Source organism: Monopterus albus, unplaced genomic scaffold (assembly GCF_001952655.1).
Source record: "Monopterus albus unplaced genomic scaffold, M_albus_1.0 scaffold19.1, whole genome shotgun sequence".
Lineage (NCBI taxonomy): Eukaryota > Metazoa > Chordata > Actinopteri > Synbranchiformes > Synbranchidae > Monopterus > Monopterus albus.
In genome coordinates this window covers 1,002,258-1,016,568 of record NW_018127899.1, presented here as the reverse complement: position 1 = coordinate 1,016,568, position 14,311 = coordinate 1,002,258, and the positions used below count along the sequence as shown (strand labels likewise).

General features: G+C 40.3%; 2 protein-coding genes across 2 annotated transcripts in view; both read left to right on the top strand.

The window, feature by feature from the left end:
• cpa4 (carboxypeptidase A4) overlaps positions 1–2,989 on the top strand; it is a 7,105-nt gene extending 4,116 nt beyond the window's left edge. The window contains exons 8-12 of the mRNA XM_020593514.1: positions 67–177; positions 374–464; positions 965–1,164; positions 1,939–2,023; positions 2,710–2,989. Coding sequence (XP_020449170.1) covers positions 67–177; positions 374–464; positions 965–1,164; positions 1,939–2,023; positions 2,710–2,897 — 675 coding nt within the window. The 3' untranslated portion in view covers positions 2,898–2,989. The remainder of the gene's footprint in view (positions 1–66; positions 178–373; positions 465–964; positions 1,165–1,938; positions 2,024–2,709) is intronic.
• Positions 2,990–3,834: 845 nt separating this feature from the next.
• LOC109956383 (BLOC-1-related complex subunit 5) overlaps positions 3,835–14,311 on the top strand; it is a 33,030-nt gene continuing 22,553 nt past the window's right edge. The window contains exons 1-21 of the mRNA XM_020593442.1: positions 3,835–4,044; positions 4,570–4,758; positions 5,393–5,505; positions 5,846–6,049; positions 6,374–6,612; positions 6,953–7,205; positions 7,560–7,700; positions 7,834–7,916; positions 8,101–8,308; positions 8,711–8,896; positions 9,053–9,244; positions 9,369–9,515; positions 9,697–9,834; positions 10,059–10,175; positions 10,624–10,730; positions 10,943–11,084; positions 11,286–11,431; positions 12,036–12,189; positions 12,354–12,452; positions 12,560–12,716; positions 13,431–13,585. Coding sequence (XP_020449098.1) covers positions 3,876–4,044; positions 4,570–4,758; positions 5,393–5,505; positions 5,846–6,049; positions 6,374–6,612; positions 6,953–7,205; positions 7,560–7,700; positions 7,834–7,916; positions 8,101–8,308; positions 8,711–8,896; positions 9,053–9,244; positions 9,369–9,515; positions 9,697–9,834; positions 10,059–10,175; positions 10,624–10,730; positions 10,943–11,084; positions 11,286–11,431; positions 12,036–12,189; positions 12,354–12,452; positions 12,560–12,716; positions 13,431–13,585 — 3,339 coding nt within the window. The 5' untranslated portion in view covers positions 3,835–3,875. The remainder of the gene's footprint in view (positions 4,045–4,569; positions 4,759–5,392; positions 5,506–5,845; positions 6,050–6,373; positions 6,613–6,952; positions 7,206–7,559; positions 7,701–7,833; positions 7,917–8,100; positions 8,309–8,710; positions 8,897–9,052; positions 9,245–9,368; positions 9,516–9,696; positions 9,835–10,058; positions 10,176–10,623; positions 10,731–10,942; positions 11,085–11,285; positions 11,432–12,035; positions 12,190–12,353; positions 12,453–12,559; positions 12,717–13,430; positions 13,586–14,311) is intronic.

Below are 14,311 nucleotides of genomic sequence, written 5' to 3'. Positions count from 1 at the left end.
ATATGTGAAAGATTGTTTTCATTTTTGAGCATTTCTACAAAATCCACACCTTGTGTTCTTGCTCAGATTGCCACTGATTATGGTACCGACACTTCCGTGACCTCCCTTCTGGACACCATGGACATTTACATGCTGATTGTGGCCAACCCTGATGGCTATGTTTATACCCACACTAACGTACGTCACCAACACCCAGTGAAAACATGTTGGACTTGTAAAGGCTGCACATTGTTTTCACTGGTTTTTGTTTCTGAGGTGGATATTTGATTAGAGGACGTAACTCACCCACCATATAAATAACGGATTATTGAAATCATAGGAGGACGAAAAAGAAAATGACGATACATGCTAAGTAAAGCTGTCTCGTCTGTAGGACCGAATGTGGCGTAAGACTCGCTCCAAGATCTCAGGCTCCGTGTGCCGTGGAGTCGATCCCAACAGGAACTGGGACGCTGGCTTTGGCGGTCAGTATAGGAAAGACAGTAAATGCATTTCATGGAATTTGTATAATATAATTTTGGTTTTGTTTATAAGCAAAATCTAGTCTGTAAAAATATTTTGCATACAATAATTACCAGCCACATTATTTGGTACAGTTATCTATTTATTCATTTTTACAGAACACATAAAAGCCTCAGGTTTACACACTTTTTGGTCTTTAACCTTTGTCAAAAACTAATTTTTATGAAATATTTGCATTAAAAATAATAAAATAGCATCTAATTTTAAACTTAAATTAACTAATGTATCTATGCAAGAAAGTGGATGGAAAATAGATGAAAAATGTGACATTTTCTGTGATCAATAGTTTTGCCATCTGTGAACTTCTATTCTGTGCAAAAATGTGTGTCCTACTTTTCCATACAGAATGTCACTAATATGAACAGTGGCCAGTATTTCTGTGTTGTTATACTGTAGATGTCATCTCCCAGTGATACATTTCAGCCTCGGTTCTTCCCTCCAGGCCCCGGTGCCAGTAAGAATCCCTGCTCTGAATCCTACCACGGGCCCTCGGCTCACTCTGAAATTGAAGTGAAGAATGTGGTGAACTTGATCAAGAGCCACGGCAACTTCAAGTCCTTCATCTCTGTGCATGCCTACTCCCAGCTGCTCATGTACCCCCACGGCTATTCCTGCAGCAACGTGCCAGATCAGCCTGAGCTGGTAAGAAAGAAGAAGGTGTAGCAAACTGTGAGGAGGCATGTGATGAAATAACTTTACTGTAATTTTACTGTTTCTCATGAAACTGTGCACTGGAGCTCTCACACCAGAGAGGCCACTAAAATAGAGGATGTAGGGTGTCTTTAATTTAAAATCTTCATAGTGTTGAGGAGACTAAAATGTATAATTTGATTTGATAACACCTGTATCTGTTATCCTTAAATAACTTTAATGATTTAAAAGAGCAATATCCTGTCTGTGACTGCAGAAGACATTTACAACCTTAACTGTATAACTGGGAATCGCAATTTCTTACCTAATTAAGGTTTTATAGCTGATAATTTAAATAATTTGTTCTGGGGTTGATAAATTATAAAGTCATCTCTACCACATGTGAGCAGTTAACTCCCTTCACTCAGCTACATCTTTTTCAATAATATTCTGCTTCACATTTACAGCACACTGTCATGCAAATGGACTGAGAAACTGCCTCATTGACCCATAGTATGTAGTTACTCAAATATAACTAAGCCATCTGAGACCGGTTTGTGATTTTGAGCAACATAAGCAAACTTTTCTTGACTTGTACCCATGTAAGACAAGGTTAGAAAGCTGCTGGGGTTGCGGGTTTTTTTATTTGACGTGTGTATGTTCTGAATAAATAGAATTTAAAAAGCACACCTCTATAACCTTCTTCTTCATCATGTTCACTCCTGCATCAGTATTTTACTGTTATTCACCTAACTACAGTATTATGTCTGTTTTGGTTCCCAATAGGACTCTGTTGGCAGAGCAGCAGCACAGAAACTCACCTCCCTCTATGGCACCAGTTACAAGGTTGGAAGCATCTGCAACATCATCTGTAAGTGCCTACAGTATGTCATATTTGCCCAAACCACTTCATAGGAACTAAAAGCTGAAAACGTTACATGCTGCTTAAATGTGTGAATGCAATCTGATAAATAATCAGTGTTGGAAACTAGCTACTGTAAGTAGTAGTAGTAGTAGTTACTTAAATACAGCTTTAAGGTGTGTTTATTTCCTTTTTATGCCACTTTCTGCTTCTACATCACCACAGTTAAGTACAATATTGTGTTTTATAGTCAACAATATCCATTTATAGTCGAGTAAAGGTAGTGCCAGTTACTTTGCAGACATAATTATACATATAAATAACAAGCTTATAAAATAGGATGCATTCCTATATAGCATTTAGAGCATCCAGTAGTACAAAAAGAAGATATTGGCTCCATATTGTTACTTTGACTGGAGTATAACACCTGAATGCTTCCACTGATGTAATTCATAATAACAAATTGACAGTACTAATTACTTTAAGACTTTTCAAATACAAAGTCAGTAAATGTAGACAGGAGGTTTAAAAACTGTAGCTGTAATGACAAAAACATATGAATTTAATAAAACCACAGAAAAGATTAATTCTAGTCCATAACTGAAATAATATGGCTGACTTATATAGACAGATACTGCTATGCACACTCTTGCTTAACAGTACTTCTAGTGAGTCTCTTCCTGTCCCCCTCTCAGATCAAGCCAGTGGCGGCAGCATTGATTGGTCCTATGATGTGGGCATCAAATACTCCTTTGCCTTTGAACTGAGGGACACTGGCCGCTATGGCTTCATCCTGCCGGCCAATCAGATCATCCCCACCGCCTCTGAGACCTGGCTGGCTCTGAAACACATCATGGAGTACATCCGTGACCATCCTTATTGATGGTTATAACAATGGATGGATGATAAAGTTAAACTGACTCATCTTTCAATCTGCAGAACAGATTACTGATTTTGACTTCAGTATTGACCAATAAAATCATGAATTCTTTCCTGTGTTTCTGCACACTTTTTGTCTTTTTGCTTTCATTGGTATTACACATAACTGTGTATGAAGGGTTTTGGCTACAGTTAGGTATTAACTTAGCATATAAATCTCATCCCTCAGCGTATGTAATTTCATTGCTTTTATGGTAAAACATCCATTGTTGAACATACAAATAGCTGAATCAAGAAGTAAACACATGCAACTGTAATTGTTATTGAATTAATTGCTCAAAAAGTGTTTATAACACATTTAGTGTCCACGATTTAAAAACTCAGCATATTTAAGCTGTTTTTACTCAACTTTTAATTACTGTGTGCAACATTCACTGAATGGTTTTAAGTGGCTTTTACATTGTTTTGTCTTTATTATACTTGGAACATAAGACAGAAAACCATCCAACTCTGGCCCCTACACTCAGAAAGGATTACTATATTACTGCATTTCATACATTGTAATACAGTAAACTGAAAATTTTTCAAGTTACTTCTTATATTAAAGGCAGGGGGCTCCTGAGAGGTTATAAGAGGTTTGTTTTAAATACAAAATAGTCTCATAGCAAACAGTAATAGTTTATTTGCAGTGATAATTATGTACAAATTTAAAATAGTAAATGCACTAATTCAAGGCTTTTGAAAGCCTAGAATTCTAAATATAGCATCTTGATACTGTAATGTAAGAAAATAATCTAGGCAAAAAATAGCAAAATTGTGTAGGTATTCACATCATTTCTTTGTTTGACCCACTTAAACCTACTTTACAAAGTGTATTTTCCTTTTATAAGTAAAAAACGGAAAAGTCAGTTGGTTGTTTTAGTTGTATGGGAAAAACTAGTGAAAAGATATTTCCCGCCTCCCAATATCCTGCTGAGGCTTAATGAGTTTGCTTTCCACATTAATTAGGTGCTTGATCCACTTCAGGAAAGGCGATATTAAAATGGGTTATCTGAAACAAATTGACCTGGAAAACTTCAAGTCATGGCGAGGGAAACACGTTATTGGTCCCTTTATGCGTTTTAATTGTATAATTGGCACAAACGGATCCGGTAAGTGAACTTTTTAAAGCTAGCTTTGCCGCTCGCTAGCAGGCTAATGCTAGCTATGGGTTAATGCTAGCTTCTCCGCTATTAAGATAACATTACAGACAACCCCCCTTATCGGTCAAGGTTTTGCTAGATGCATAGATATTAGGAATATCTAGGTAACCTTTTTTGCTACACATTTGCTACGTGTTTATGGCTGAATAAAATTATAAATTATGAGTATAAACTCATTCAACATTTTTAACAACAGTTCATTTTTCTGCCGCAACGTTGATCCCAAGTTAGTGTTCAACTCCCAGTTAAGGTGAATGTTAAAGGAACCCGAGGTAGCATAAGGGACAGTATTGAGCAGCCATTCAGGTTTTGGGAGCCACCTGTTGCTGTGACATAGTCTTACACATCACAGTGAACTAACTTTAGTGTCATTTAGATGGTTTAATGTTATGTCTTAATTAGCTTAGTTCAAACTAGTAGTTTCAGACACCTATGCAGAAGTGTGATTCAAAACTAAGTGAAATGTCAAATTAGGCAAGTCCAATGTGATGGACGCCCTGAGTTTCACCCTGGGGGAACGGCCTCCCTCCTTACGAGTGAAGCACCTCAAAGACTTGATCCACGGAGCCCAAATCGGCAAGCCCGTGTCCAACACCGCTCGTGTCGCCATGCGGTACTGTGATGATGAAGACCAGGAGACCATCTTCTGTCGGAGTATCACTGGTGAATTTAATATGCTGAGTTGAAATTTATTTGCATTACATTAGATTACACTGTAATTAGGTGTTGAGGATGCATCCACAACTAGGATATAAAGCTACAATAAGTTAAGGAGAATACGTTTTAAGAATTAAAGTGGTATAGAAAAGTACAGATTAAAGCTACAGTGTCTTCAAGGACAGTATACACACAAAATCTAAACAAGTACAGCTAAATTCATGATGAATGTAATCAGTGTTGGAAAAAGTACTCAGTTTTTCCAGTTTTTATTGACATGTAAGCAGTTCAAGTCCAGGGAATAACTTTAAATGCTACAAAGCTAAGAAGTAACCTGCCAGAGTTAATAAAAAACAAAAACAGAAATCAAGTAATAGGTTAACTCATAGTTCATCTTTTCTACAACAGCGGTTAAGCCTTGAAAACCGATGCTACTATTGCTGATGACTTAACAACAACACATTTTATCTGCACAAAGACTATTACCACAGCCTCTGAGACATTGTAGTCATGCTGCAGAATAAATTTAGCATTGCTGATAGAAGAGAATCAAAACCGTGCCTAAAGTAATGCACAGTAGTATACATTGCTCAGTTTCTGCTCAAATCTGTCTTAACTGCCATTTATCATATTTTTTCAGGGGATTCCTCAGAGTATCAAATCAATGGCGTACACGTTAGCCTTGCCAAATACATGGAGGCGCTCAAGAGGATTGGCATTGTGACCAAGGCTCGAAACTGTCTGGTGTTCCAGGTAAAATGCCAAGAGACTGCACTGAAATGTGTATCAGCTGTTACGTTCATACATATGGGACATGTCTTGCATAATATTCTGTTGATAACTCTCTAGGCGGATATACAGAAGAAACATTTTGACATGTAATTTCTAGAAAAATAAATTCCACATTTAATATGCATATTAAAACACAGAGAAAACAGGACGCTGTAGAAAAACGCATTAAAATGGTTGAAGATATACATAACATTATTTCTACTCAACATATGATGGCCATTGTTTTTAAGATGTATATTAAAAAGTACCATATAAATACATACTTCCTTACAGACATATTACTCATTGTGCTTCTCACAAGGGGGCAGTGGAGTGCATAGCTTTGAAGGACCCAAAGGAGAGGACCAAGATGTTCGAGCTCATCAGTCAGTCGAGCGAGTATGCTGCAGAGTATGATAAGAAGAAAGAGGCCCTGCTGAAGGCCAAAGAGGACACACAGTTCCACTTCACCAAGAAGAAATCGGCCACTGCTGAGAAGAAACAGGTGGCCCAGGAAAACATAGAGGTAAGGCTATACAGAAGGAGGATGATGTTTCTGTCAACCCAGGTCTAGATGCTCATACATCCTCATCCCCACCACACAATTGAAACTCTTTTCTGTGAATTTTCCTACAGTAATGGGGCTTGATGTTGGACCTTGGGCTGTGAGCAGACAGAGGGCAGAGCAGCAAAAATATAATTATGGAGTCCTTAATTACTGATTCTTGTGTGCTCACAGAGATAATGCCATGGAATGTTTAGCTGGATTGCAGTATAGTGGCTTTAGCTTCTCTTGAGCTTTGATGTCAACTGATTGACTGCCCTCCCCCCCCACCTCTCTTTTTTCCAGGCTCAGAGGTACAAGGCACTGGTGGATGAACTTCACCAAAACCACCTTCAGCTGAGCCTGGCTGAGCTATACCATAATGAGAAGGGCATCAGTGTCCTTAATGACACTTTAAGGCAGAAACAACAGGATGCAGCGGCTATGAATGATAAACTGGTGAACTGGGAGCAGATGGTCAAAACCCAAAAGAAGGAACATGGCCGTCTCACTAGGCAGCAGCAGCAACTCGAGAAGGAGATCCGGTGTGTTTGTGAGGCAGTTTTGTAAGAAGGTTAAAAATGTGATTTTTGTTTATCGTTTCACGTGCTTTTAGATTTTAGGGACAGTTCTGTGGTACAGAGATTAAGTATAAACTTTCCGTATGACTTGGAAAACTATAACTGTAAAAAATTTACCGGTAACCAGTTTATCAGAGCATACACTAAAATTATAGCTAATAGGGCAGTGCGAGGTTATTTTATTTGTCTCTCAGCAGCTCTTTTGTTTTTCTGTGTCAGTATGTTTAAAAGGCAGTTCTCAAATGATGGCTTCTGCTTAGCTCAGCCAGCAGCTCTGCCTTTAACAAGCATCTCTGTGTCCCAGTGCCCAGGAGGCTGTCCTGTCCCAGTGTCAGTCCCAGTACATCAAAGTCAAGGTGAACACCTCCCATCACATGAAAAGAGCCGAGGAGCTCCATAACACCCTTAAGGAGAGTCAGAAGCTACTGGCCAGTAAAGAGGCGCAGCTGGCAGAGGATCGGAATGAGGTGGCTGAGCTGGTGAGGACCTGGAGAAACTACGAGAAGCAGCAGCAGGAAGCCTTCCATGGGAGAGACATTGAGCTGGATGAGGATCAGGTGAATGTGTGTCAAACAGCACCATCTGCTTTGACCTAGAGTCAAGTCAGTTAATGTGATGTAAATAGTACAGCTGACAACTTGGCGGCCATATCTGTAATGCTTTGTGCAGTTCAGTGTGTGGATTTGTAACAAGTCTCACTCATACAGTCTTTACAGTACAAAGGTTTATTTTTGCATGTGAAAGGAAAACATTACTATTGGAATTTTATAATGATATTTCATTTGATCCATAATCCTAACTCTAAAAATGAGCTTTCATTTATAAGTAAGTCAAGCACAGGGGACAAGTAACCAACAAACCGACATTGTTATAACGTCATTATCATATTTTTGCTTGTATTTCTGCTACAGCTAGAGAAATACAATGAGCTGAAAGAGCAGGCCCGAAAGCAGAGTGCTGTGCTCAACCAGCAGGCTGAGAAACTCAACTGGGAGGTGAAAGCGGACTACGAAAAGTTGGCTTTCGACCAGCACAGAAAGACGGAAGTGGAGGTACTGCCAGAAACACATTTCTGCTGACACCACATGCCTTTTCTTGTTCCTAAACACAAACTGAACAGCTGCTGAATGACACATATCTAATTATGTTTCACACTACTGAATCTGATCACTCTTGAAACATCAGGTTAGTATCAAGAACCACCAGTCCCAGCTGGGACATCTGACAGGCAGAGCAGAAAAGCTGGAGGAGTACACCAAGAGCTGCATGTAAGTCATGTGTACACCTTACCAGCACATGTTCCGTACAGTCTAATGGTAGCCAGTCTGTCCCGGACTGTCAGGGAGATTTAACCCTATGGTGATTGTTTAATGACAGGTTAAATACTTTGACACTGGGATAAAATCACTTAAGGAAACCAAGCATATTTTATAATGGCACTGTACGTCTCAGGACGTCTCTCAAAGAGTACCATCAGCAGGAGGTGAGTCTGAGTGCAGAGCTAGAGCGGGGCAGCCAACGCATTATAGAAGTGAACCAGGAACTAGGTCAAGTGCTGGAAGAGCTGGGGAACGCCCGTCTGGACAGCCAGGAGAGCAGACGCCAGCTGCAGCGCAAAGAGGTGCTAGAGAAGCTGTGCAGACTCTACCCTGAAAGTGTGGTAAGACAGACAGGCATAATGAGTAGGAACAATATCTTTCAACTCAAGTTGAATTCAGTTAGAAAGCTGGCTGTAAATCCCTACAAATGCATAATTACTTGTAATCCTAATAACCTTAAACCACTTCAGTACATGACCCATCATTCAAAACCTTTTCACTGATAAAGCCCTTTGTTTGGCTTAGCATTCAGCACTGGGTATACATAACTAACCGAGGAGTGTTTTTGTGCTGCTCATAAAGTCGGGCCGCACATTTAGAGAGAAATTTCTCTTTTTAGAAGGGTTATCTTTGTAGAGCCAGTTGTTCTTCAGTATCATGCATCCATTTCTTGCTCCTGTTAAAGGAAGCCTTTCATTCAGTCTCTGGAAATTGAACCAGTTTTTTGACATTTCCTGTCCCAGTATGGCCGACTCTCTGACTTGTGCAGTCCCATCCATAAGAAGTACCAGCTGGCTGTCACCAAGGTCTTTGGCCGCTACATGAATGCTATTGTGGTGACCTCAGAGAAAGTGGCCCGTGACTGTATAAGTGTCATTAAGGAGCGGCGAGCTGAACCCGAAACCTTCCTGCCCATAGACTACTTGGATGTAAGTTTCTGATACAAGTTCTTCTTTTTCTGGGAAAACCCCAAGAGATGCAGTTTTCTAACACAGTGTGCAGAATTGGTTTGTTTCTTTGTTAGTCAGCATAGTTCACATATGTACAGTGCCAAGTGTCATTGACCCTCACAACTGTGTGTCCAGGTGAGTCCTCTGAATGAGCGACTGAGAGAGGTGCCCGGTGCCAAGATGGTAGTGGATGTTGTGAAGGTTACTGCTGCCACAGGTGCTGCCCAGCTTAGAAAGGTGGTGCAGTTTGTCTGTGGTAATGCCTTGGTGTGCGAGACCATCAAAGAAGCCCGGAGTGTGGCTTTTGACAGGCAGGAACGCCTTAAGGTAAACTTGGCCCTCAGTTACAGACATGGTAGTCAGCATTACTTAAATTCACTAAGTGTAATAAAAGCAAAATTTAAAAAATGTTATTTCTTTTGCTATTAAGTTTTAAATATGCTTCCTATAGACAGTAGCTCTGGATGGCACACTGTTTGCCAAGTCAGGTGTGATCTCTGGAGGCTCCAGTGACCTGCGGACCAAAGCTCGCTGCTGGGAGGAGAAGGAGATGACACTGCTGAAGGAACGCAAGGAGCAGCTGACAGCAGAGCTCCGCGTGAGTCAGCACAAATTGTCAAATTAAACTTCCAGGACATAAAAGTCTTGATTTCATTAAAGTTAAGGACTTTAAGTCCAAAATATGAGTTTACATTACAAACATACATTATGTTCTGTCAAACGTGCTCTGTATTTATTTATGAATGACTTTGTCAAGCATAAGATAACTTCTGTGTCAGGACTTAATGAGGCTGAAGCGGAAGGAGGAAGACTTGAAACAGATCGTTGCGCAGTCTCAAGGTGCTCAGACCCGCCTCAAATGTGCCAAGACGGAGCTGGAAAACCTTCGCAAGAAAAGCATCCCTAAATACCAAGCGGTAGGGCCACAGAACTCTTGTTCTCCAATGTAACGTAAGACTGTGTTTGACATGGCTGGAATGTTTACATGCCAGCCAAAACCCTATAGTCACTAACACTTAAATCACAAAGCAAGTACCTGCGATGTACAATAATGTATCACGTTGAAGCAGGAGCAACGATGATTTGACAGTTAACATTTCTTCAGTACTTTGTCATGTCTATGCTACTGTCCTATTTTTAGGAGATTTCTCGTATGGAGAGTGAATTAGCAAACCTGGACCCTCAGATCCAGATGCAGCAGGAGAGCATGGAAGCAAAGAATGCAGCAATGAGGTCGATCAGAGACCAGATCGACCAGGTACTGCTGTCTGCACAGTTTTCAAAACCTCTGTCAGGATTTGGACTACAGTTTTCACCCTTGTGCTGGTGTTACCAGTGAATTCATTCTTACAGCAACTTTTCAGTCTCTCTGTTTCCCGTGTTGCTGTTCAGGTGGCAAAAGCATAAAAATTTAGATTAGATGATTTTACTTGGTAAAATCTGATTATAATATAATGCCTCATTTTATTGTTATGATTTGGCATAACTCAAATTGAGAACAGTCCCGCTGGCATACAGTAGGTGGGAAACAAAGCACAGTGACAGCAAAAACAAAATGTGATTTGATGATATTTCATGTTAAATAGACAGTTTCACTGGCTACCTTCTTAGTGGCTGGTAGAAACACTTCATTACCAAATCCTTCACCAGCCCTCATCTTGTGGCTGGTTATACTGTATGCACTTACCAATGCTCTGTGTATTTAGATGGAGGACTTGGTCTTTTCGGACTTCTGTGCTGAGATTGGTGTAGCTAGCATTCGAGAGTATGAGCAGGTGCACCTGAAACAGCAGACAGAGCTTGACAAGAAACGGTATGACACACCAGTATTTTCTGTACCACCTGTGCTAAACGTAACCAGCCAAATCTATGATGAATATTTAATGATAAACACCTCAGAGATAAGCATTTGCTTCTAACGAGTACTAAGTAGTAATTGTAGTACAGTTTCTATATTTATACAGTACATATGCAAGTTCTCATGTCTTCTGGAGCATAAACACTGTGATACATTTGTCACTTCAGGCTGGAGTTTGAGAGACATTGCAACCAGCTGAAAACAAAGCTTGAGTTTGAACAAGGCCATGTGGAGCAGCAGAGGCAGAAGCTCCTTATAATGGAGGAGCTCATCAACAAAGAGGAGAGAGTGTTGGCTGAGCAGAGGAAGGTACCTCAGACTGTCCATCCTATGTTAAAACCCTTCAGGATCAGTTTGTTATGTGTATTTCTGCCTTTATTTTCCTGCTCATTTTAATTGTTTATAAGCTGTTTATAGTCCCAACACCATTCAGAGCTCATGCATGTCTATGGTAGAGATTCTTTCACTTGGAGACCTTTTCAGCCTGGTGCTGCTTCTATTGCCCTACAGGATGAGGAGAAGTTGCTAGTGGAGGTGGGGCACTGTCAGAGCAAATTGCTGGATATGAAGAACCAGCTGGTGTCTAAGAAGAGCCAAGTGGTCAACGCCAAGGTTGATTTAGACCACAAAACCCAGAGCCTCAAAGAGATCAACAGGTAACACTGCCTCTAATAGTACTAGTGCTGTTGCCACTGTTCCTGTGCTGTTCTGTTATTATTGCCACCACTGCTGCTGTTACAGTGGTTCCCTCTGTGCCTGGTCCTAGACAAAGTTACGTCAAGCCAACAGTGCTTATGTGTTTTCTGGTGAATAACACTTAATTTATTGAAAATGGATAACTGTGTAGTTAACTGTGTAACAGAAACTGCTGTAACTGGGAAAATTGATTGACAGATCTATCATCACTTAATCTATGATGTTAATGCTTTAAATGCATTTGAAAGTGTTTCCATCACTAATAAACACAAGTAACTTAGGTTTTACAGTAATTATGTGATATTTTGAGGAAACTGCATTCCTTTGCACCTTTGCTTCTGCAAGTGCAGTGAGTTTCTGATTGAAATAGGTTATGGGTTGGTACAGGTAAAAAAAAGTGGGAGGATATTAATGTTTGTTTTTTTTCTGTTATAAAATATTCTGTTTTTTATAATGTCCTGACTCCTGATCTTCTGCTTTATTGATAACCAAAATAAAATCCAACAACAAATACATTTTGAGATAGGAACATTTCCCGAACATCTCTTTTTCTCTTTCTCTTAGAGAGTTGGTGACGCTCCAGAAGGAAGTGAATCATGAAGAGACAGCTTTGGAGCAGAAACGCATGGCCAGACACAACTTACTGCTCTCCTGCAAGATCCAGGATCTGCCCATCACTCTGCTTTCTGGGAGTTTGGATGAAATCAGTGAGATGCAGGTAGGACAAAGAGATGATAAGAAGTCTGTTTTGAAAATTGATTGTTCTTTGTCTCTTCTGGGTGATAATGCCATACTGTTTTTGAAGTGTACTGGATAGTTGAGCTAAAATTTGCAGTTCTGGTGTCACCTTTTTAAAGTGGCTGACTGTTATGGTTTGTGCAGCTGGACACAGAATCTGAAAGCACCTCAGCCACCATGCATATCTACGAGAGAGAGGCACAACTAGTCATCGATTACTCTGGACTGGAGGCGGAGTTCAAGGTGGGACATCAAGGCTCATCTTCTTCTCTCCGAGTTATTTTTTCATGTGACCAGCACTTGTCACAAAACAGTTGTAAAGTACATGCATAGAATATATGTGTGTACAGGATCTGCAGACAGAGAAGGAGGTGAAGGCCTATCTAGAGAAGCTGAAGGAGTCAATCTCCACCAGAGAGGGAGTGCTGCAACGCACCACTGCACCCAATCTGAAGGCGCTGGAGAAGCTGTGTGAGGTGAAGGACAAGTTACAGGGAGTGACAGAAGGTGAGTTCAAAATGAAACTCTCATTAGGTGGAAAAAAAAAGTTTTGCCAGTGGAAACCACTATCTAACATCAGAATCAGAGTCAGCTTCTTTGGCGGGGTGTGTTGGACACACGAGGAATTTGGCTCTGGTACAGCGGCTCTCAATGCGTATGTACATGGCCTTATGTAAGGCAGCAGTTGGCAAGTAACCAATATAAGACTGAGAACAGAAGTAAAGAAGTAATGTGCAATCAAGCAAAGGAATGTGCCTTCGGAGTAAAAATAAAGTACTATATACACACAGTCTGGATTTATTGGATTGATATATACAAGGTATATAGTTACAGGTATTGCACTGAGGGTTATTGTCCAGTCATACTGTCGTGGGTCAAGTCATCAGAGAGGGGGGGGCTGTCCTTGTGCCTGGTTTAGCATTTAGCACTGTAGTTACAAAATGTATATACATTTTCTACTATTAATAAGTGACCAGTGTTTCTCTTAGAGTTTTTTTTCAGCAGCTTCAGATAAGTGTAGTAATAAATGTTGAAGAATGAAACAGAAACAGGAGTTTGACCCTAAACTATTTCCACATGAACACGGTGCAGTCCCTTAAAGTTTTTATTTCCACATGGGATTTATGCCTGTTGTTTAATGTTGTAATAATACTGGGATCTAGTATAATAACTGAAGTAACTGGAATAATGATTAAGCCTTGTTTCCTCTCCCTAACTCAGCCTTTGATGCCAGCACCAGAACAGCCAGGAAGTGCAGTCAGGAGTTCGAGCAAGTCAAAGCCCAGCGCTTCCGCCTCTTCAGCCAGTGCTTTGAGCATGTGGCTGTTGTAATCGACCAGATCTATAAAACAATTTGCAGGAACAGCAGCGCTCAGGTGAAGCGATAAATCTCAACCACAGAAACACACAAATTTCTGTTTTTATTGTATTTTTCTGTAGTTGAGTCTTTTTTTCTTTCCTCCTCCAGTCATATTGGTAAATGTGAGCTGCCTTTGACTGTACTTGATTGACATAAACATTTTAGTGTGATCTGTGTTCACTTCAGGGTGAATTACTGCACACTGACCTATATAAAATAGGTGTATATCTGTGTTTAAAGTACCAATCCCCTCTTATGAAGAGCACTTTTTAGGTCAACAAAGCCCAAACTGTGTAAACAATATATCATTTTCATTAGCTATGGGCGTTGCAGAAGCTGCTCCATTTCATTTGATGTGGTATTAAAATGTCTCAAATTTAACTTGGGCAACCCTGCAAAAAGCACTGTTACAAACAAGATACCTTACATCACATTTGAATAAACTGCCATATGTGCTCCAGGCCATTCTGAGCGCAGACAATCCAGATGAACCATACCTCGGAGGCATCAACTACAGCTGTGTGGCACCAGGGAAACGCTTCATGTCCATGGACAATCTGTCTGGTGGAGAAAAAGCCATTGCTGCCCTGGCCCTGTTGTTCGCCATCCACAGGTAATACTTGTTGCATCATGTACTTATTACTGTAAGTTTGAGATGACTGATTTACTTGTCTGCTGTTTGGCACACTGGTTTTTGTGTCATTCGTCTCAGCTTCTGCCCGGCTCCTTTCTTTGTATTGGA